The 24,738-nt window shown below is 36.0% G+C and overlaps 1 protein-coding gene across 11 annotated transcripts in view; it reads right to left on the minus strand.

Moving 5' to 3' along the window:
* Positions 1-1,350: 1,350 nt before the first annotated feature.
* Positions 1,351-24,738, minus strand: part of OSBPL6 (oxysterol binding protein like 6) — a 101,128-nt gene continuing 77,740 nt past the window's right edge. For 7 of the 11 annotated variants that reach the window (XM_035536951.2, XM_035536949.2, XM_035536948.2 and 4 more), the window contains 12 exons: positions 23,797-23,904; positions 21,299-21,436; positions 18,893-18,980; positions 18,455-18,708; positions 18,133-18,270; positions 17,713-17,776; positions 17,004-17,082; positions 15,617-15,761; positions 14,382-14,526; positions 13,261-13,387; positions 12,571-12,693; positions 1,351-11,628 (listed from right to left, as the gene is read on the minus strand). In XM_035536951.2, coding sequence (XP_035392844.1) covers positions 11,520-11,628; positions 12,571-12,693; positions 13,261-13,387; positions 14,382-14,526; positions 15,617-15,761; positions 17,004-17,082; positions 17,713-17,776; positions 18,133-18,270; positions 18,455-18,708; positions 18,893-18,980; positions 21,299-21,436; positions 23,797-23,904 — 1,518 coding nt within the window. In that variant the 3' untranslated portion in view covers positions 1,351-11,519. The remainder of the gene's footprint in view (positions 11,629-12,570; positions 12,694-13,260; positions 13,388-14,381; positions 14,527-15,616; positions 15,762-17,003; positions 17,083-17,712; positions 17,777-18,132; positions 18,271-18,454; positions 18,709-18,892; positions 18,981-21,298; positions 21,437-23,796; positions 23,905-24,738) is intronic. The other 4 variants (XM_035536952.2, XM_050711530.1, XM_035536954.2 and 1 more) reach the window with 1 other exon arrangement.

Here is a 24,738-nt window from a genome sequence, read left to right on the forward strand (position 1 = left end):
CTTTCTGTGGGCAACTCCTTTAGCTGAGTCAGGATGAAATCCTGTCAATAGCTTCCTACACTGTCTCACTTCACCACACCACTGCGCCTACATGTTTGTGGTGAAGAAGTATCATCTGTCTCTTGGTTAGATTAAATTTAAATATAAAATTCATTCCCATGCTCAAGGAATAGTTTTTCTGCTACTTTAGATGTCAAGAGAGAGGCAGAACAGCAGTGCTGCCTCACGGGCCTCTCGCACTCTCATCTCTTCCCAAAGGTTTGGTGGTTGGTTTTTCAATTAAGTAATGACATTTAACTTTTCCCACTTTATTTATGCACACCGATTTTGCTGAGCAACCGTCACTGAAGATAGTTAGACTGTTTTTGCCAAACATTGAGAGGCAAAGTACAGGTCCAAACTACAGAAATGTGAAACCCAAGCTGAATTCCACTAAAAGAACTGTTTAACAGAAAATTAGCTCAGGGCCTACAACCACGCTCAGAGCATCTGTTTGGATGACATCAGACATATACTCTGCCACCATGCACAATAATAATAATAATAAAAATTTTTTAATTGCCATTCATGAAAAAAAGTGTTTTTACTCCATTGCTGTTGCTTCCAGGCAGGCAGCCTTCCAGACTGCTTGAACACTTGTTCTTTTATAATGCCAAGAAACAACACAAACTTTAATTTCTGCCCCAAAACATTTTTTTTTTACTGTGCTTTCATTTTAAATAAAATGTAATTGATTTAAGGGCTGAACAACAGACAAGAACACATAATGGAAAAATCCCACATACTGTTGTTTTTTCCAAGATATCAGAATGGGTGGGTGTCTAGTAACTTTTTTTCCCCTCTATTTCCACACCTCTTTTTTTCAGTTCTATTAGAGAACATCAGGAACCCATTTCCTCCACTTGAGAAACATACCACAAGCTCCTTTTAATCACAAAATGCAAGCTGACGTGAAAAAAAAAAAGGCAAAAGGCTCTTACCAGCCGTAGCACGAAGATAAAACTAGGAACTGCCAAAAAGAAAATTGTCTTCTTTAAGGCCGCAATTGGTAGCTCCTGCCAGATTTAAAGGAACTGCACAGAGAGTCACGTGGCACAAGTATTATAAAATAATCCTGCAGTGGAAACAGGTTAGAAAGGAACAGGATGATGCTTCTGAGAAGCAGCTGTTTCAGTGCTATTGCTGCCACTATCACCCACCTCTACAAAATCAATCTGCACAACATATATTCAGAATTATACGATTAATAGCCAGTCCACTTATCTAGTTACAAACAAGTCATTCAAGACTCATATTCTGAGGCATTTCTCATGTTAATAAATCAGAACGTAGATGACAGCAGTTTAAACAGTGTACATTGAGTTTTATTAGAACAAGCACTAATAGCAGCAGTGTACAGAGTGATGGAGACAATGTACTGTATGCACTGAACAATAATAATTATACAATTGCACTTCTTCAGAGATCTATTAGAAAATGCTTTTCAGTAAACAGTTTCCCAAATCTAGCATTGTTTGGATTTGCCTCTGAGGAAAAAAATACAAAAAATATGCTTTTTTTTTTTTTTGGTAAGGCATTAGCAACATTCATTGGCAGGCTAAACAAGTCATTTGTACATGCATTATCCAATTACATTGCAACAGGTAAAAGAGCATCATGTTTCCTCAAAAACTAAAATTGTGTGTGTGTTTTTTGGACACAATATCCTGATAAATCCGGCTCAGCTTGAAGGAAACAGATGACATCTTTTGTTACATTTTAGAGCACAACAGAAACTATAGCATAGCCAAGTTCACCTTTATTTCCTACTAGAAGCTATAGGACCTTCCTCAGTTGGAGCTGGTATTGTGGGTATTGTCTATACCACACGCATCACAGGATTGAACTCCTAATTAATTTCTCTTGTTTACTACTGCCTCCACTACCACCTCCCTGAATCACGTGTCCAACAGATGCTCCTGTTGCCAAAGGATCATCACCAACACCCACTGCTGCATGAGCTTGTTATTTATTGCACGAGAGGTAGTCGGCGTGAGGCCTCATCTGCATTCAGGGTTACTACAACAGCATGGTCAAAAACAACTCATGGGTGCAAAGACACAGAGTAAGTGCATTGCAGCTGCGCTACGTGAGAACTTGAAATTATTTTTTTCATTGCTGTTTCCCAGCTAGCAAGTGGGTTTGATCTCTGAAGTAGCCAGAGAACTCAATATCCCGAAAACAGTAATTCTACTGATGTGCTAAAGCCTAACAGGAGAGAGGGGAGGCACTTTCTCACATTCATGCTTTTTGTAGGCTGAGATTTGGAGCATGCTCTTAGTTAGCCATCCCTTCTTCACAAGTCAGCAAAAGTAGTCTCCTGCTCCCCTCGGCATATGGCACTAGCAGCCTTTGCTCTGGCTCACACCAGCCTGAGGAGAGCACAGGGAAACAGGGACAGGAATTGCAAATATTCGCACAATTAAGCTTGCCAGAGTGAGACATAGTATGATTAATTGTCAATGATCTGATCTCCTGCTTTTTCTTCCACATGTCATACATAATTGATCTTTGCAGAGATGTGAAGTTAACTGATTCTTAAACACTGTAAGCCCCAGAATAAGGTCCCAAAATGTAAAAGAGCCAAAGTTGAATAAATTGCTCTGACTGGCAAGCAGTGAAAACAGCTGCATTTCACACATTGATCTTCCATGAGACTGTCCACATGGTCAAAAATAAGCTCAAGTATAAGTAGCTGAATATCTATGCTGGACTGTACGATAAGCCTGAAACTGAAATATGATTTGGGCAGCCAGACCATCCACTCCCCTGGAAGCTCACTGAGTTCAATGGAGTATCAACAGGAGCTGCTCAGCCTCATCTGCATTGGTGTTCATTTGTTTAAGCACATAGGGATTAGAAATCGAGTGCTACAAAGCCTGGTGCAACCACGTACATTGCTTTGATTTCTTAAAAATGTCAACATTGAGCCTTTTCATTTAAACATGAATATCTACATCTTTTTAACTGAATTCAATGAGACAATTTGCAATAGGTATCCTAAGGATGTACTGGCGCCTGTGCAAGATCAGAGTCCAAGCACAAAAAAACATGGGGTGTACATTGCTGATTAGCTATTGCATTTGAATTAAAGGTCTAATACAAATTATATCCTACCTATGTTTTTCATCAACTGTTGATGCTTAGTAACTGTAAGCAGTAGAAGTGCTTTTTACAGGCACAATTATAGTCAGTATTTGGAGCATAGGATCAAGAAGATGTAAAGAATCATCATCCTGAAAGATCCCCCAAAATGGCAAACAGTCAAGCAAAAATGAGTGAGCATTTGCAGGAAAGCAATCAAGATGAAGATATTTTTATTATTATTTTAAATTACTGAATGTACTATGAATCACTAAATTTAAACCTTTAAGAATTGCAATACTTTAAGTAGTTTATACAGCTTTTAACACAAAGATTTGCACATCAATTTTCAATTGAGTCATTTAGAAATTATGGTACTGACTTTTTTTTTCCCCAGTATCCTTTTCACCTTCATCTTCTTATGGAAGTCCACAGTGAACTCCTGAGCATAAAATGAAGGGTGCTGCGGGTGCAGTTTAATATTGCAGTGTTCAAAAACAATGTTTTCGGCAATGTTTCTGTATCTGGATACATAAATGCTTCTTCTTTTCTTTTTTTTTCCTTTAGTGACAGTTTTCTATTCCTTTTAAACAACATAAAATTTTTTGTCTGGTGCATCAAGGTACGTAGACCCTTTGCAGTTACAGTGTTACTGCCCTCCAGAACAATCACTGTCTATCTGTTACTCAAAAAGCAGCACTGACTCTTTATGTCGGGTTTCTTAGAAAGCAACTATTTGCTTTTAAAATTCATCTTAAAAAAAAAAAAAAAAGATGAAGCAAGTTTCTATATACCTTTCTAGCTACCGCAATAGTATAATCACAGTGGAAAGACTCTGAGGACCTCCTTTTACCAGGATGCTATACAAAGGTGCACAAGAAATCAACAGAGTTGTTGGTGTGGGGGTTTTTGTTCTTTTTTTTTTTTTTTTTTTGGTCAAATAAGCACAGAGATATGGAAAATCAGCAAATAATTCCCATTTAGCTATTTATGTTTTGACATTTTTACATAGTAAAGAAATGGTGCGAGGTTGTTTCCCATCTGAAAGTAAATGCTGATAAAAGTAATGAAGCTCAGTAAGCAAAGTAAAACTGACAGCTAATCTAAACCTTACTCTTATAATGGCATTTTCAGCATGTGAGCAATCTATAAATACTGGAATTTACTACGTCACGTGTGCGTATGGGAACTAATCTCACCATAAAGTGTGACATTGCTCCCACTTTGTGCAAAAGGAGAGAAAATACAGAATTCTCTGCTGTTGAAATGCTCAGAAATTGCAATTCACCAAAAAGATAATTATACAAAGGGAAGTAGATACAGACTGAAAGAAGAAAGCTTGCTACTGGTTTCAACAAAGCGAATGTACCTCATCTCCTAAGACAAAACTATCGTAATGATCTCTCTGGATGCCACAGTAGTTCAATTTTATGATGGCTTCTTATACACTAAATAAAGCATCTGCTTCAGAAAACCTGCTGTAACAGTTAAAGAACAAGCAGTTTGGTGAAGGAAAAGATTTCAGACATAAGATGCTAACAGCTTGATTTCTCACGTATTATATAGTAAATAACAGACACAAACCAATATACAAAAAGGAATCCCATCCAGAAAAAAAAAGCCTAAAAGTATTTATTTTGGGTCCACACAAAATTTTAGTGAATGATTATTCTAGGTCTACCTTGATCTGGGAACTGGAGGTTTAGCAACATCTGAACATCAATTGCATGAGAGGAGAACCATCCTCCATGTCTGTCAAGTTCCAAACACTGTTTAATTTTTAAAACTCAAACTTGACAAGTAATTAATTCTTAGTGGGGAATGAATGCTTGAAAATAATTAGTCTATAAATAATTTTAAAGAAACAAGAACACCGCTTTTACTAATTATAGCAAAAGCTTAACTAAGCTATTAGTTGCTATCTTTGCATATATGCCTGCATACCAAAATACATTCATTAACATCTGTTCTCAGCTCATAGTCACATCTTGTTTGAAACTCAGCTGAATATTAAATTTTGTTGTGATCTGAATTTGTTATGCTACCTTTAAACCACCAAAGAATATCAGTCACACTTATTTTAAGAACTAAATAGACCTCAATTCTATCCTCATATTAGAATGATAATTTTCAACACTAACTTCAAGATAGGTGACAAATGCAGGTTTAAAATTTTTATGTATTATTTCATTATTGCTGGTCTGATCTCAAAATATTTTTTATAAAATATTATGCAAGTACAATGATAGTTGTACATCACATCTCTATTTATTCAACACAGTTAAAGAAGCTGTCCTGAATTCTCCTCTGCCCAGAAAATACTGAAGGTTAAACTAAAATTAACTTTTTAAATGCTACTGTAATATTCCTGGTTGAGGTGAATTTACCAAAGGAAGAGGACTATGAGACAAAGGAACACAGGATTACAAGAAAAGAAATCTGAACTTGCAATCTTGTCTACTGCTGACTGTCCTTGGTGGGCATGAGAAATCAGCCCAATAGGCTCCAATTGTTACAAATGCAATCATAAACAGCAATACAGTTCCAGGAAAAAAAAAAAAAAAAGGAAAAATATTTATTTGTGGCTGAACTGACAGGCACAAGGAAGAATTATTCTGGTTGAATATTTATCACTCTAAGTGCTGCTTTTGTATGACACTTTCATCATAAGGATGCCCAGAGTATAAACAATTAAGTTACCCAATTCTGTGTTTTTGCAGGAATCTGCTCACCTCTTCACATTTTGCATCCCTAATAGTTTGTGGCAGGAAGATTATAACTTAGCGTAAGATATCCCTCATTCACTAACGCACACTTTTACGAGTAGCAGTAAATATGGAAATATGTTTTAGTGTTTCATGGGAGACAACATTGGATCACTGCTCTAAGGGTATATATAGGTAGCTTTGCCACTGAACTGTTCAAAGGTCATGACAGAATATATTACATGCTGCTGATTGGAATATATGTTCCAACTTTATGGTTTCTCTGTTTATAAAATCTATAACTTTCTTTGTCCACATTACCAACATACTTTTACCAAAATGTTGTCTACAGTAGCTTTTATTTATAAATGGAATAAAACTTTCCCTCACCTTCAGAATTCATTCTGAACAAATGTCACCAATCCTCCCTTTTCTCATGCTGTCATGAATCAGTGGAAAGAGAAATGGTATTAACATAACCTGCCTGGAACAGATTTAACAGCTGCTCTGACATTTTAATTCATGCAAGTTTGAAATTTTCCTATTTTTTTCTATTTTGTTACAATGGTGTCACTGACAGAATTGCTGTCATTAGTTTCACTGTTCTCTGTTGCAGTCTTTCTCTCCCTTCTCTGAGGTATGTCAGAGAACACAAGGGAAAAAGAATTAAAGACATGATGGGTTTAGTAATACCACAAAACTTGACAAAGGAGGAGATGGGTATATAAAGCAGCTACAAGTACATTGCTGTCACTTTTTAACTTACAAGATACCATATAAAAGTCTTCCAAAGGAGGTTTTAGAAAGAGGCTTTCAAATTTAGTGGAAGAAAGATGGAATGTGTACCAAAGCTCATCAATGAAGGGGTTTATACACTCAAGTTTAAGGAGCAAAGAATGTGTTTGCTTTTGTAAGTAGACCCCTTTACAGTATATAACACAAAATAAAACAGACTGCTGTAAATAGGCCATTTCTTTCAGCTTACTGAGATTCTTAACATTCTTATGGATGCCATTCACTTTTCCAAGGTAGCTCAGGGAGATATCCTCCCCAGGAATAATTAAACCTTTATTCACACACACAGTCTAGATTCTTCTGTTAAAAACAACTATGACAAAAAAAAAAAAAAAAAAAAAAACTTTCTCCATGAAACTTATGAGTGATGTGAAATTATAATAAAAGTAACCAGGCATTCCCTTGCAATTTTTAGCAGAAGAACACAAAAATTTAGTAGCAATTGTATCCTTGACCACCTCTACTTTTAACAATATGCACTCAAAAGAACAAACTAAAGTTTTATACTATTTTGATGACTGTTACTTAATGCCAGCCAAGAAGAAAATGCTAGATAGCAGCTCCAGTAGTCACTAAGATAAGCAGAAAGTTGTTAGCTTTCTCCAAGGTCTGTTTATAACACAGGCTGACTGGTGAGGACATTCCAGTGTTTCTTACACAATTTTGTTAACGCTGATCGTTTTTCCCCTAGCCACATGAAACTCTCTTTAACATAATCCTTCCATTTTAGTGTATGAATACAAATAACTACCTTTCAGGTAGATTTAATCTAAAAACTCTTCTTGCTTTCATTATGCAGCTCCAGTATTAATCCTGACAACTGAAATAGAGGTAATTCCTCAGCTTACAACTGCAGCCAATGACATTTTAAACAGCTAGTGTTGATCTCTGTCTCTGATCTCACCAGTGCTGGCAATGTGCACGTCCTGCAATATTTGACATCACCCTGGTATCTGTTGTTCAAACAGACCTCACAAATAACATAGAAGTTCATTCAGAGTCAGAAGATCAAAATGAGGAGAAAAAAGGGTAATGGTATTTGTAAGATGACCAGAGTATTACAGTAGGATTACATTTTTAAAGCCAAATACAAAAATAGTTTATTTCATGCAACCTACATCAGTCTAGAAGTAGAATGGGTGTTGAGATGACTTTTTAATCACAGTAAAACTATGAAAATCAACTCATATTCAAATTTTATCTCCTAGTGAGGTAACGATTTCTAATACACAGAAAAATCTGCCATCTTGTTAATATGGATCCAAAATAGGAATGAAGTTAAGTAAGATGTCATGACTTTTGATGAAAATAGCTATTGTTAACCAATCATATCTGCAGTACCGGAACAAGGAACAAACTGAAGTACACTTTAAAATATTAATTGAAAGTACATGTCACTATTGTTGAACTAAAGTATAAGGGCTGTGTATTTTATACACAAATATGTACTTTGAGAAAACAGAAAAAAGCGAAAATGTCTTTGTAATAAAAGTCAGAACTTCTTAAATTGTTTAAGAGTTTTTAAATACACTAATTTTCACCGTATACTAAACCTGTAGCAATTAAATCTACTAAGTAAGCATCTTTTATGCCTTTCCAAAGGAAATACTGCCTGGCTGAATGGAGGAGTTTTCAGTGGGCTGAAAACTGCCTGAATCCCCAGGCTTGAAGGGCACTGACCAATGGCTTACACCCCACTGGCAACCAGCAAGGAGGGGTTAATTCTGGAGCCTTTATTGATGGACATCTCACCAGTGACCTGGGCAAGGACACAGATTACACCCTAACAAGTTGGCATTAAATGAGGATTCAATGGCATACCAAACAGCAGAGCTTCTGTCAGGAGGACCTTGCTCAGCCTGAGCCCTGGGCCATAAGACACTTTGTGAAGTTCAACAGAAATAGAAAGGTCTCCACCTGGGGCACAAAAATCCCACAAGCTGGCATGGACGGTCAGGCAGAAGCAACCCTGCCAAAAAGCAGCAAGTGCTTACAGCAGGTGCCAAGGTGCAAAGGAGACTTCCCACCACACCGCAGGAAATCTGAGTGCACTGCACTGGCAGAAGGGTGGGCAGCCTGCCATCCCCCTCACCTCAGAGACGGTGAAATCTCACAGGATGTCTGCAAATCATAGTTTGGGCACGAGCCCCAGGACCTGCCTTTTAGTAATCCATTCTCTAGAAACAGCAAAAATATGTCCCAATGTCTCCCCAAGGTTGCAGGAAAAAAGTAATCGATATTACACAGAAAACAGAGAATTCTGTACTATAGGAAACAGCCCTATGGCACACCTGCTGGCACTGTTAGAATTCTGGTAAAGACAACAATATCTTGCAACACTTTGCTTTGCAATTCCTCTAGCTAATAATTAACTAATTTAACAATCAGTTAATTTAACATCCAGTAGGTTTAAACAGTTCCTTCAATAGAAAGATTAAGCACATCGTGTTTTTTTAATTCTAAAAATTTGAAAGCTATTTTTCTTTCAATGAGTATCAGATAAATAATTGTAAAAGAATAATCCAAGCAGTGATAACAACCTCAGTGTTCACCAAGTTTCAGTTTGCATTGCAAAGAATGGCATTCAGAAAACACTAGAACACTAAAACTAAATACCTTATTTCTATATTTAAATTAAAAGACAACTTTAAAAAAAAAAAAGAGAGAGAACATGCAGTTTCTGTCCCTCAAATGTACTTGCAATCATGCACTCGTAATACTTTCTAATATCACAGAGAACTGCACACAGACTGGAGTGTAATGTGGGCAAATAATAATGTTGCATTTAAGGGAAGTGACGTAAAATAATTGCTATTTTAGACACAATGTGCCAATTTGATTCATAGTGTAACGCCATTAAAGGAAGTATGATGAAGTCAACTAAATATGATTAAAACAAACAAACCTTTATATATTTTCTTTTTCTTATAATAACAACTGCAGAAAAAAATGGGTTCAAGTAGGAAAGAAAACTATATCATTATTCAAATAATTCACAATTTTCTTTGGAAGAAATCCTGGTAATCTGCACATAACTTTTTATACCAAGTATTCATAAGCCATGTTTAGTATTCAAAATTTTTTAAAATTCTACCTAATATTTTCTTTAGGTTTTCATACTTGTTCCTGATAACATAACTGTGTGAAGAAGCTGGAATACAGCAATAGCTAGTTGCTCTGCCTTACAAACAAGGTCGAGAACTAAATGGGTATTAAATAATCACAGTAATCTCAGCTCTGTAGGGACCTGACTGTGCCAAAGGAAGAGGCAGGTAGAGGGATGGGTACATGTGGTATTCCACTGAGAGCTGTTCACGCAACTCTACTGGCAGGATCACATAGCTACCCAATCATTCTTTTAGGTCTCATTACTGGAATCAATCTTAAAGAGAAAAAAAAAAAAAAAGGAGTGCATTATGTATGCTGTGTATATGTAGAATGGAAGACTAAGTCATACCATATGAAATGTAATTTTTACCTAATAAAGTTATTTTTTTCTTTTATTAAAACCTGTCTTTCTACTCTTTAGTGTTTCCAAGATTTTCATACAGAAAATGCCAAGACTTCTCCCACATATATTAACTGAGGCTTAGCAACACATATGAGACTTGGTTCCTAACCAAAAAATATAGGATCACTTTATGAAAAACTGTAAAATATAATTTTGCACAAAAGTTATTTTGGCAACACAAGTAGTAGTAGCTATCTACAATGCATGGGAGCCTCTTCCCTACTCTCAACTATAAACTTAGATAAGAAGAGTGGATGGGGAAAGAATGGAGCCAGTAAACAGCATGTGTGGCAGAAAACATTAGTTGCATTTAAAGTACTATCCAACCTCTGGAGCTAAGCCAGAGACCTTCCCATGAAATCTTTCTGTGCTTTAACACTGTTGCAAAGCTTCACGGAATCCTAATTGTATAAGCAGTTACAGAGAAATGAGATTCGCTGTAAGACCATGTCCACTCTGTGGTAAATGATCACATCTCAGAATCAGTCATTTAGAATATGAATTTTCTGACTAGCTATTCATATGCATTTACCAAAATTGCCTCAAATTTAACCAGTTAGCAGCTTCTTTTCAGTCTGATTATACAGTCAGCTTCCCAAAGTTAAAGCATGTACAGTAGATCTCGTTTCTCTGAAATACAGTTAAGATGTTTGTTTGTCTTTTGATTTTAAATAATACAGGTTCTCTAATATTTATAGCATGATAAAATCCTAGTGCTTTAAAAATCTGCCCTTCACACAAGCCTAAGCATACATATTTTAAAATGACTTATTGTACATCTTCATATTTTGTTTAAGGCATGAACAATGGCATGTGAATGGGAACAGCTTCCAGAAAAGCATATCTTTTTGACAAGGTCAGTCCAAGCACATCACACCAAAGGACTAACCTGAAGCCAGAAATGACAGTGTGGTGACGCAAGAGTTTTTAACAAAAATAGTTGAAACAAAATGGATTTTTTTTCTGTTTTTCTTCCTCATTTTTTTTTTAATTTAAATTACATTACTCGTAATGTCTGTTTAAAGCACCGGTTGCAGTTTTGTGTTTACCACCTCTTCCGAGTGACTTTGGATAACTCATCTGCTTCTCTTGTTCTGACTTTTCAGTGTATGAAACTTTAAAAGGTTTCTGTTTTTTCCTTTTTCTTTCTTTCCTTTTTTTTTTTTTTATTATTTTTTTAATGGCTGCTGCAAAATTAAAAAGATCCAGAAGTGGTCAGGGGCCTGGTCTAATGCACTTTCAAAAGTCCGTTATAAAGATGAATATAAATGCAAATGATAGGTTTTTCCATAGACCCACAAACCACGCTTAGCTATAAGAATCACATTGTGCATAGTTATTTTTTCTTCAGAGAGTGATATGTTTACTAGATCTACATTCTCAGTTTACCAGAGCACGGGAATTTCTACTTTACTAAATCCAGGATCCTTTCGCAGTTCCCAGTAGGTTTCATTGGTAACCCAGGCTTCTCTTTGATTAGCATCGATAACTTTTCTGTAGAAGAAAAAAGAAAGATAAAGGTCTGACCATAGATCTCTGCTCCTATACAATATGCAATCAAATCCCATACCTCTCTGATCTAACCCCAACATTAAATCTGACTTAATATTTCAAAAGGAGGCAAGAACAGTCAGGGATTTAAAAACAAAAATCAATCTCTGTCTGTGCCAGAAGTAGAAAGTTTAGAAAACAATCAAACCCACAAATCCATTGTTTGATCTTGGTAAGCAGGTTTTAGAGCTACAAAAAGCCTCTTTGGTCATAACAGATTCAGGTTCTGTGCAGGGGATCAAAAAACAGATCTAGCTTGCAGAACACTTGATTGTTTGCTCTGTATTATGTTCATTTTCCACTAAAAAAAACACACCAATCACTTTCAATCTGTTCACTTCTGATTCCCCAAGCTATCACACTATTTGACATTTGATATTCTTGATTCAGAAGAATGATTAATTAAAAAACTCCACTCTCAAAAATAAATCAACTACAATTTAAATGCATATATATATATACATTTATATATACATTATATGTATGTGTGTGTATGTATGCTTTTTTTGTTCAGGTCCCTATTTATTACTTTGTTTATGCAATGGCTTAAAACAATAGTCTCCTAAGAGCTAGCAATGATCTAAGCTAACAGCTCCTAGAATGTTATACTTCTATTCCATTTCAAAGTTCAAAAACCATTGGCCATGTGGTGCAGCAGAATTGTTAGCTGTTGCCCATTGTGAGAAAATGATCAGATACTCTCCATTACAAAGCTTTAAACTACATAAAAATTGCTTCAGACTGAGACTAGGTATCTGATCATTACAATTGCCATTTTCCAGGCTTTCATGATTAAACAGATTATGCTGGTGGTAATTCATGTAGTTCTTTGTCCAGTTACACCACTGAAAACAGAGAGAATTCTACTGAAATGAAAAGACTCACTTAAAAAATTTGGGTACATATTCAATGCTGTTTTCTTCCATGTGCCGCCTCCGACTTCTCTGGAGTTCTTCTATTCTTTGTTTCTCTGATGCTGCTGCTTCTACATTTCCTTCTTCCAGAAGCCTGTATGGATAACAGCAGGCCCTATAGCAATCATACAGTATCCAGAACAGGGGATTTTCCAGCAACAGTCATCACAAAAGACGAGCAGAAACCAAGCCTGTTGTCTGTGGTTTACTCACTTTAAGATCTAGTCAGAACCCCATAAAATGAGAATAACTGATATTTGACTCCCCAGTTGCATGTACTTGACCTTCACCCTTAGGCATACAACTTCTTTAGCTACTTCAATGCATCACAGATGCCGAAGTAGTGTGAACTGAGAATTAGGAGGGAATTAATATTGCCTCCATTCACAGCTGGAGGGCACGACGTTACAGAGCATGTCTTTCTAGCTTGTCATGAAGAATCCTACCTCTGCTAAAAGACTTGTATTATAGCTCTACAAACAGGATACTTTCTACTCTCCCTCAACTGGGTAAAGCAGAAATTTGATTGCAGTACTGAGTACCTTCTCTGCTAGCAGAATCCTCCAAGTTCAGACTGTAGTGAAGACAGACAAAATTCAATACTCAGCCAAACCCAGCCTTAAAATGACCAAATATTAGGTGTTTAAACAAGCATTCTTGCCTTTGATCTGGCCTGAATCGTGCATCTGTTGTAGGAAGAAGATCTTTCAGCACAGGATCTAACTCATTGAGCTCAATAGCAAACCTCGTGAAGCCATAATAACGTTCATAATTGGTTGGCATGGAGCCTGTATGCATATGCATGAGAAACAAAGAAGTTTTTACTATTACTATTACTCTGAATATGCAAGAGACTCATGTATTTATTAAATTATAAAAGCAAAAAATACTAATATATTTTACCCTTATATACAGTTACTAAGCATCAAGAGCTATTCTCTAGATAGAAAAACGTTCACTCAGTATTAATTTCAACTGCTTATTTTTCATAGGTTGTCATTATATGCTAATAGATTCAAAATGTTTATGATCTTTAATTTTTAAATAAAAATTACTGTTTTTAAGATTTTTAAGCTAAACAGTTTCCCGGTCCTAGGAAAGCAGGCTTATCAGACATCTATATAAAAGCTAACCCTAGCTAATCTTCAGTGTTGATTTTGGAACATACACTTGCTTGAAGACTGATTGGGCACTGTTCTGAACCTTTAGCACTAAGAGCAATCAGAGCAGAGTGGGTGCAAAGCATTAGCAATAATGACAATTCCTGGATAATCACTCTGCACATATGAAAAATACTGTATGTGCAAAGGAAGAGTAATTTAACACCAAAGTCTCTAAGTAAGCAATAAGGAAGCTGAATTCAACTACTGAAATTACAGGAGCTCACCATCTCTGAAGACCAATCCTTCAGTTTAATAAAGGACTAAGACAGCAAACTTGGTAAAATGGTATTTCCTATTCTGTTGAATCCAAACAAGTTACCCTCTCTCTGTGAGAAAGCAGTCAGGCAGACCCAGACACCTGATTATTTTCTTAATTTTATTCTTAGTTTGTCCCCCAAAATATACGACCAGAAGTCAGACCAAGATGTAAAAGTCTAGGCCCTGTAGGAGCATTTCCATTTACCATTATTATAAACTCCTGCAAATTCTTATTTATTTATCTAGTCAAAAAATTATTTCCCCCATAGTATTTTGTGTATTTAAAATGATGGCTCAAACTGCTTTACACAGTTTAGAGTTATACCATGGTGCTCGCCAGAGTTTATCACAAGCTTCTTACCTGGCCTCCATACACATTTGGCTGAAGGTGCAACCCCACAGTAAAGACCTTCATGCCACTTTCCAAACAAGCGATGCACCACCTTCCCTTCTTGATCTATCACAACACCTTGGACTTCATTTACATTTGAATTCCAGTAGTTTACCTGCAAGTTTAATGAAGAATTACTAGTCAACTATCATGTTACTCTGTACCAAAACAGTTACTGCATGAATCTTAACTGCCCAAATTTTGTATTAGAAATGCTCAGCTGAAACCAAGAATAACCGTATTCAAAATTCAGATGATTTGATTATTAATTGCTTTAGTTTGAGAAACCTTGAATGACTTGATATGTGGTTTCGGTATAAGGTATTCAAGTACAGTTAATTACCAGAACATAGGGGAAATATATTGTTGTTCATTAACCCAAATCCCAAAAGATAGAGCAGTAAAAATGACACTTTGAAAGCTGCAAGATCAGAAGTACCTAACTCTCTTCTTTCCAGATGGGGAGATACTGAATATATATATAAAGGAAACCTTTGATGGGTCCAGCACACTACTGTTTGTAGCAGGGAAGACTCTCAGCCAGTATTACTTGGTATTTGCTTTCTGTTTCTCTCTTCCGTTTTGCTTTTCTTAGACACATTTAACACCTTCATCTAGTGTTGGTCACTCATCAGAACATCCAACAACACACGAATTTCAGATATGCAGTGATACACCATTGGTCACACTGCAATGGTATCAGCATGTTTTGTCACAATACAAAGACAAACTTGTTTTAGGGAAAATAATTGATACTAACATATCTATACATTCATCTGTTTTTATATATGGTTCCTGCCTGGATATTAAAATAGTGTGAGCTATTGAAGCCAAAGAGATAAAATACAAATGGCCAAATTCTAGCAAAAGCAGAAGTAATATGGCACAGAAGTCTATACCATGACTTTGCATTTTCATAGTATTAATAGATAAGAAATTTTGTCATTTTATTTTTAACCTAAAAACAACAACAGTATAGCACACAGGTGTATAGCAATATAAGACATTGATATCAAACGTACCAGTTCAATGGAAAAGTCACACTACTTGACATTGCACTCTTACTTGACGATTTAGATATTCTCAAATGTTGGTAAGACAAAACGTGGAATGTGGATTTCCGGAATATTGAAGAAACATCTCTATACATATTTTAACTGTATACTTTTATAAATAGATGATATGCATTAGAATACATACACTACCTTGACAAATGTGAGTTTACAAATACAAACACTGCTTTTTGTGTTTCTGATAGTAATCTCTCCATAGTGCTCTATCCACCTCCTTCCACTAAGGATGTTATGTATGCACGTAGTGACTTTGTTCCAGACATAGTAATCTCCATACCTAAGAACAGATTAACAAGTAGTTGGTAATATAAATTAATCAAGATCATAAATGAGAAAAAAAGTAAGCCATTATACAATTTCATATTCCTCAAAAATGTTTGAAACAATAGCTTACTTGATTAAAATCATAGGCTCTGGGCACATTACTGATCCTCCATGGAGGAAGTCACCTATGGTCTAGTGTGGAGAACTGAGGAATGATGCTATGAACCACAAATCAAGATAGCATGAGCCACTGAAGTCCTGCACGGCAAATTCACTTTCCCCAGAGCATTAAGGTGCTTTGACCTTAATTCCAGGAGCGCTGGACCCAAAGATCGACATAAGGCTGGATTTAGGCCACAGGCAGACAATGCAATTGAATTACAAATAGAACAAAATAAACGTGGAAGGAAAGAACAGAAAGGAAGTAGGCAGGAGCTAACTGGCACACCATCCCTTTTCCTTTGTAACAACTACTCGCACTCAGAGCACCTCTGTTGTCAAACAAGGGACTAAAATGAGGGAATTCTATTGTGCAAAGCACATTCTCCTTCAAAGACTGAGGGACAAATATGGAGACAGAAGACAAAGCTGCTCACAAGTGCATTTACTTCAATTTCAAGAGATGAATAAAAAGGTGAAATGGAGTCCCAAAGAATGCCATCCTGGTAGAGTCAGAAAGAAAAGTGGCTGCAACATATAGGAGCAGGAATAGTACTGCAAAACCTGCAGATGTATTTAAAATATCCTCTCCTTGCATATTCTCAACTTACAACCAGCTTTATTTATATTGAAACTTCTTCCTCTCACTACTCAGTCAACATCTGAAGAACATTTTTGGGCTTTGACATTTTGAAAAATGACGTTGCATTATCAGTTCTTCTGAGGAAACAGCACTACTGAGAGCTTTAGTAAGGACAGTATTAGCTGCTGACAGTCCTATATTGCAGCCTTGTTTTGAACAGTTGATCACTACTGTATATGTAGAACTTGTGTTTTCTCTCCTAAAACATTTCTATTCTCCTGTCTGTCAGTTTCTAGAGAGTTCATACATTTTTCCTCCAAAAACCCAAATGAATCTTCAGGCTTAGCAATGCTTCCGTATCCCCATCTGTAGACTCAGGAGAAATTTGAGCTAGGCGCTGTCACCCATACAATTCATGCGATCTCTGCATACGCTTTACCCAATCCAGTCACAAAGCAGCTTAGATTAGACTACACCAAAGACCAAACCAAAAGGAAATAAAAAGGAGCTTACTTTGGAAGAGTCACATTCAAGGTTCCAACTGGCAGAATTTCCATTGATTTTCCCCAAAACTTGTTTTTCCACCTGATATCTGAATATAATAGTGAAAGATTGTGAAAGATGTACAAAACCAAGAAGACCAAAGTCTTCCATTCATAGTGATCTGTGGTAGATGATGTGATCTATACTACACCATCCAGTTTAAGACAGGGCCATATGAGGTTGTCATGAAAATACAAATAAATAAATAAATAAATATAAAACAACCTAGAAAATGGCATGAGGTCAGAAAAAATAAAGAGAATTTTGATTTTCTTCTAGGAGTTATGCCTGTGTTACATCACTGTCAAACCTCTCATGAGAACATTCCATATAAATTAAATGCAAATGCCAGTAGAGACAAGAAAAGAAACAGCTGCTTGTTCAACTGTGTAAAAAGAACTGCTTGTGTTTATAAGAAATAACAATTTTCTTGATAAAAATCTTTTAAGCAGAAAAGTATAAACAGACTGCAAGTGACAAGGAAAGTTGTAACACATCTACTCACTCTTCAAAATGAGAATTTGGAGTGAAGTAATTCAGAGCATGAGTTTGTAATATGTTACTACAAAAATTGTAAGTATAAAAATTTGGGGTAAGTTCCAAACACAAAGCTCAGCTTGTACAAAGTTTTTACTTGCTAATAAAAAAGGTTTTATGCTTTTGAATTAAAAAGGTATACCTTGCCAAAACACAAAGTTCTTCGATTCACAGTGACAGGCCGAAATGGGAGGATGGTGGCTAACCTGAAAAATAGTTTGGCTGAGTTAAAAGCAATTAATTTTCATTTCTAAGACAATACAACTGTTACTGCAATATAACAATATTAAATAGCCCACACTATCTATTAGCTTATGTTGCTATGAAAACAGATGAAACTTATGCTTCAGTTTTACACTATGTACTTTAAACAACACTACTACAGTGATTAATATGAAAACATACCTTCTTGTATTTAATGAAGTTCACACATACCACCTTTTTTTTACTATCAAGAAAACAAACCTTTTTTAACCAGAAAATAAAAACAAGGTCAATCTATTAATCAAAGAAACCAACCTCTAAACATAACCATCAGTGTCCATCTAGAAATAAGCCTTACCTGCTCTGAGAAAAATCGAAATCCTTTGTCCTCTCTAATACATTCATAAGTTTCACCAAGCACTGGGTTAAATGGCTTGCTTCCCGCTCTAAAGTATGTACAGGCATAACCTGACGCTGCAAAAGCAGCTATTAGAACCTGTTGAAATGCAGACAAGAATATAAGAAAAAATACGCAAAGATTCCTGTGCATGTACCATCACTGTAGGGTATCACACATGTTTTTTGTGAACAGGAAGAGTGAGAGAGGACTCTGCACAGACCTCCACACAACAGCTCCCTTTTTAATATAGACATAAGAAGTGCTACGCTAAATTTATTACCATGCGTTCATAAGGATCATCTGTTTCTGCAGCCTTGTCCAGGAGTTCACTGTATTCCAGCTCTTCACAGAGGTGTTGCAAGGTATTCAGAGGTTCATTTAGCTCAACTGGCATGGATACTTTGGAAAGATCTTTGCCAATGTTATTTCTCAAAATATTCCACAGATTGATGTTACTGGTGTCAGGACTGGGAGCTGGGAGACAAGTTCGCCGTCCGTTCCTGAATGCACCTCCTGTTAGCTCACCATTGAGAACTGAGAAGAGAAAAAAATACTATCACAACAAAGCACCACATTAAGAAAAACAGATTTATTCCTTGAACCAAATTCACCACCAGAACAAGCAAGGAGCAGAGTTGGTCTTGTATAGAGAAGCAGTAAGTCTGGTACATGAACAAAACCAACATTATTTCCCAAAGTTCAAAACATAGCAATATACTTTGCCGAGAAATGTTGTCTGCAACACTGGTGTTGTCCTCTGATATATTATCACTCACATCGCTGATATAAGATTCATCATCAGAAGCCTAAAAAATAAAATATCAATTAAGTCAAATATATATAAAGAATACTGACAAATTAGACAAAAATAATTACTTGAAACACTAATACTCAAAGAAATCCTCTGTACCCAATTAGATATATTTTAACTAAATTAACTAGATTTTTCAATCAGTCCATACCGCCAATTTGCTAACAGTGTCAAAACAAATGCTATGCTCTCCTTATGTTCTTGAACTGCTATTACGAAGCCAAATGTAGGCATTAAATTTGCAAAAGGGTGACTTCAAATGAGATCATGGATCAACAAAAAATTGACAATACAACACACTGGGGTTGGTGGTGAGAAGAGACAGTCAGGCTCCTGGTCTTTATACAGAATCCAACATTAAAATGTAGCTTGTATGTCAGCAAAAAAATACATAGACATTGACCTATCATTTTGCAAAACAAGAACTACATTAGCATTAAGACTACTTTTAAGATTTTTTTTTTAAACATACGAGCAGCCCGAGCTCTCAAACTCTATAAATGACTTATTCTTTTACATTTATTAGACAAATTTAATTACAAAAGAAAGGATTTTCATTTTAAGAAAAAAAGTTTTATTGGAGTCTGATGGAGTGTCTGCCATTCAGATCAGCTGAAGTGAGCCAAAAACAGACTCCAGTTTTGGGGATTCAAAGGCTTCTACTGCAATCCAGAGAAACTGATATTGAGAAAAAATTAATAGTTTATCATGAGCCCAAAATGGGATGAAATTGCTCATTTTAAAATTTGCTTTAGAAGGGCAGTGCAATTTTACAGCTGAGGAAAATAAACCACTTTTTTCTGCCAAATTTCCTGAAGAGTTTAGCACCTTTAGCACCTAATCATCCACTTGACACAAGCAACAAAAAAAGTATAGAAGACTTTTGCACACTTTACATTCTAGATATTTAAACTCTTTGTCAAAAGGGAAAACTCTGGATTTTCCATAATCTGGAAGGACTGAGAATGTCCCCATTTTGTTTATTTTTGAAATGATACTTTTACTCTCAACTGCTTTCAGCCTTGAATGTGTCTCTTCCCTATCCTGTTTCTCTCAACATTGCTTCACATTGCTTACTTTTAATGCCACAGGCTCTTCTCTGTGCTATGAGAGCAAGCTATGGCTGAGGCTGAAATTGAAACTAAAGCTGTCAGCTTCAGGTAGACACCCTGAGGTCTTTGTCTGACATATGCCTGACAACAGGCAACAGCACTCTCCATATAACATAAAAGAATTGAACACTGTAATTGTTTCCCATTATAAGGCAGCAACTCTGGACAAACCCACCCCTCTGGCAAGCTCATTTTCTGCATGAAGCTGCTATGGTCACAAGCCAGTTGAACTGGCAATTTGTAACATGAAACCGGATTTTCAGGACAAAAAAAAAAAATGCCATTTGTTCCTAAAAAAATTATACTGGACAGTGACAATTTAGAAACAGGATGTTCTCCACTGTCTGAAACTATGGCTTGCTTTTAATTTGCATGGTTTGGAAAATAAAGCTTGAGAAACTCTAAACCTGTGAAATTTTGCCAGAGCTCATCTGCTAGCAAGTTAAAGAGATCGATAATGAAGGTGGAAGCAAACTATAACAGTCTGCTCTGCAGACAACCATTTTATTTAGAATCATGGTAGTTTGTGATCGAGTTTAGCAGTTTTGTAAACAGCTCTCTTAGAATTAATTATAATTAATCACAGATGATTTTCCAAAACTCACATGGAGAAAACAGGTAAGTATGAACAACAAAAGAGACAAATTGGTAATCTCCGCTTGTCTGATGCACAACTTGAATAGGATGCTGAAGTGCCAACCCACAATATACCAGGTCACTTTACAAGATAAATTGCATGGGAAAGGTGGGGACAGCCACGTGACACAGGGCCACAAAAGTATCCAACTGTTTCACCTTCGAGCTTCAATGAGGCAATTTTTTATGCTTGTCTACTTCTCTGATTACAGAGAATAACCTTATATGTATGATAGAAGACCTTTTCTTTGTTTTTAATGAATATTTTAAAATCAAAATCTGCATAGACAGACCTATTTGGTCCTGTCTGTCATCCATCTCTGAAACTGCCATAGTCTATCAAGGACATGTACTGAACATACATTAATTATACAACTTTCAGCTCAGTTTTATACTTCAGGAAACCTCTGCAGCCCATCGTGAGTGAGTCTCATGTGAATTTATCTACATCTTATGTGTTTTGACACCTTTTTACTCTAAGCAGCATTAAAAATAATCATCCACTAGAGGTAGCAATACCTGAATCCATCTGACAGCAAAGCTGCAGCATGCCATCATAGCCTACCTCATTTTCTGATGAGCTGGCAGACAGAAGCACCTCCTGTGCATCAAAGAACTCTGACACTGATTCAGACATAGAGAGCCTGCTCTCATTAGAAACTTGCTGGGACAATGGCAAACTAACATGAATTTGTTCACCTGTCTGCAAATAAAGCACAGAAAAATAAAAGTATTATTTACAATAATAATAAAGAAATATGTATAAAAGGGGTAAATCATCTGAATATTTTTCTATGTCAAATACAGTAAAGACAGCATTTTAGCAGGACTTTTTGTGTACCAAACATGTGAAACTCAGACAAGTACGAAATGAAGTGCAATCTGAGCAGTGACATACATGTCTTCATTTGAGGCCTGCTCAGCATCAACTGCTAAGATTTAGCAGCATGAATAATCACGGAGCTAGTTTTGTATCCAGAGGAACGATTTTGTGGACAATAACCGGATTGTGTCAGACAAGTTTAACCACAAAATTCAGATGAAAAAGACATCTGATCATAATAACTAATATTATTGGGACCTAGCCTTGATACAACCAAAACTCAGAAAGACCAGGAAGTTATAAATTACTTTCAAAATAAATAGCCTTGTTAACCAGTTTTGTAATGTTTGAAAAGTTTGAATATTCAAGAGGATGGCTATAATAAACATTTATTTGCCTTTATTCCATATTTGTATTCCAAATCTCATCTGAATTAATCAATTAATTCTGACTTGCTACTACTAGCGGGAATGTACTCTTTATGGCTTATTATAAAGAGAATTTAACAGCAAAGGTAAGAATTCCCAAACTGTGCCATGTGTATATGGGGACAAGCTAATTTAAATAGCTTGACATATCTTCCTCTTCTTGCTATTTATGGGAAGAACACCACCTTTCAAAAAGTTACCCAACAAGCTTTAAGAAGGGAGAAAAAAAAATTAAGATTCTCTCCATGTACCATTCCACCAAAGTAGCTGCTGCTGTGGAAGCAAACAGGCTTCTGACTTAATCCCCCAATTTATACAGCATAATGCTTCAGGGATAATACAGACGAAACTACTGAAGCCCTTTTAAACACCATTACTCTTCAGATGGGAATGCCACTCCCATTCATCTTACTACAGAAGTCCTGCAAGTGATTTTGTTGACATCTTAATCTTGCCTCTATATAGTTGCCTTAAAATGCACTAACAATAAAAAAATCACAAACAAGCCAAGAGGTCAAAAATCTTTCATTTTTCCCTGGGGTTTTCACTTCGGCTTGTGGCTGGGTTTTGATTTTTGATGAATTATAATGGAAACAGAAGCTCATCTCAGTATTATCAGTATTATTAGAAGTGATTAAAATTTTAATTTTTTGTACAAGCTGGAGGGACTTGGAAAAATACACATGCCCCTACCTGAAAAGGATGCTTGCTCATGTATATATCTACAAACTGTAACATTATATTTATAAAGCAATCAAGAGAGGTGAGAGGGAGACCTGGGATCCTCTTTGAAATACTCCTTCAGTCAGATAAACTTGTACCAAGATAACTATGAATATAATGAAAGGAAACAGCTAACCAACAAAAAATACAAAATAGAAGAGATGGTCATTGCTCAGATCCTCACTGCCAGATGATCTGAATGCACGTGCTGTGCTGTGGCACTGCATCACCTCTATGTTCTGTTACCAGTGTCCAACATCTGGGCTTTTAGAAAAATTGTATGGACATTTTCAAAAATCAAATAAATAAAAGTAACCAGAAACAGATTTTCACCTGCCTTTCTTGTTGGAAAAAATAATTAGGAGACAACATTATGTTAATTGAAACAGTGTATGCATAGAAAATAATGAGTGGAAATGACAAATGGAAAGTATTTTGGTAAAATGCAAGCAGAATGGTTGTCAAAATGACAATATTAATTGCAACATATAACTCACAAATTCAGATCTGTCCTTCTTGTGAGGAAGACAGATTTGAAATTAATATAAATGTTTGGTAATCTGTTGACTCAAGAAAGCAAAACAAGATAGACTATATGTTGCAAACGTGCTATTAATATAGTGCTTGGTTCATAGACTGAACTGTTTGAATGCCACTCAAGAAATTAAACATCAAGCAAGCCCTTAAGCACTTGCAAGATCAGGCTATTAAATGCTACACTGTTCTGTTGATTCGGCAAGAAACTAAGATATAGAAGTGGTTACCTACTGCGTGTTATTGTGTGCTACATTCAAATACAGTAAAACCTCACTAATTCCCACACTCAACAATTAATATTTCAAAGTTGCAGTCCTTCCCTATTTCTCTGCAGAGGCCAGAGTTATTTTGTTAGCTCTGACATACACAAAAGACAGAAGTTTAATTTTTATATAGAAAAAATATAATCTGAAAATTTCTATAAAAATCTACTTTCCAATCTTTAAGATTTGATAATTTGCCAGGTGTGTTTCAGCACTTTCACTTCTCACTTTCAGTGAGAATTAGCAAGGTTTGATTGTACTCTAAATCCATTAAAGGCTGAAATCTTACCTCATCAGGACTAGGGATAATATTTACACTGACAACCTGATCACAAATAACAGATTCTGAATGTATTCTGTTCAAGCGACTCCTTAGTTCAGCATTCTGGTTGAGAGCCTTAAAATAAAAATTGCACATTTCATTTAAAATTAAAAAGCAACTGTTAAACAAGAAAAAAGAAAAAAGAAAAAAAAAAAGCTTATTCTCAGAAATTTTCTAAGAAATCACAGAACTTCCTTTCTTCCGTTTATAGATAAATACCCATTTTGAGATCCTCTCTAACATGACTCAACCTTTTTGTTGGCTTGCTTTCAGTAGTCTTCTAGGGTCAGGGGGAATGGATATTCTCCCACAATATTACAGTTACATTCTACCTTGATTCTTTAGATAGCTCCTTGGCAGCTATACCAGTGGGTTATGTACATCACAAAAATGGAGAGTGAATGCAGCAAGAAAGAATGAAACTGCAAAACAGCTAACAGGAACCACCTGCGAAATTCTTGATTTACAACTCTACAGCACTTTCTGAATGAAGGTTATCAATGCTAAGAGCCCACAAAAGGAAATGGCTTGCTTTCCAGCAGGGAAAAATAAAAATAATAATAAAAAAAAAACATAACCACTAGCATCACTAGGTGACTGTCTATTGAGATCAAGCTGATAAATTTGCATGTATGTGCTCAATTCAAACTACTGATTCATTTGGTATCTGCTGTTTTTTCTCCTTTGTTAAAGCCCAAGCTAGATTATAAATTTGGGTGCACATACACATCACCTGATGTCTAGAAGCACCTCTTCGTTGAAATCCAGAAAAATACAATGTGTTACCCAGAACACGAACTGACTTAAACCTAATACACCCTCAGTGCTAGGGATTATAGAAGCAAACAGCAGACAGATATACTGATTTAGTGGACAGTGTCTTTTATAATACAGTAATAATCTGCTTCT

Source organism: Cygnus atratus, chromosome 6 (genome assembly GCF_013377495.2).
Source record: "Cygnus atratus isolate AKBS03 ecotype Queensland, Australia chromosome 6, CAtr_DNAZoo_HiC_assembly, whole genome shotgun sequence".
Taxonomy (NCBI): domain Eukaryota; kingdom Metazoa; phylum Chordata; class Aves; order Anseriformes; family Anatidae; genus Cygnus; species Cygnus atratus.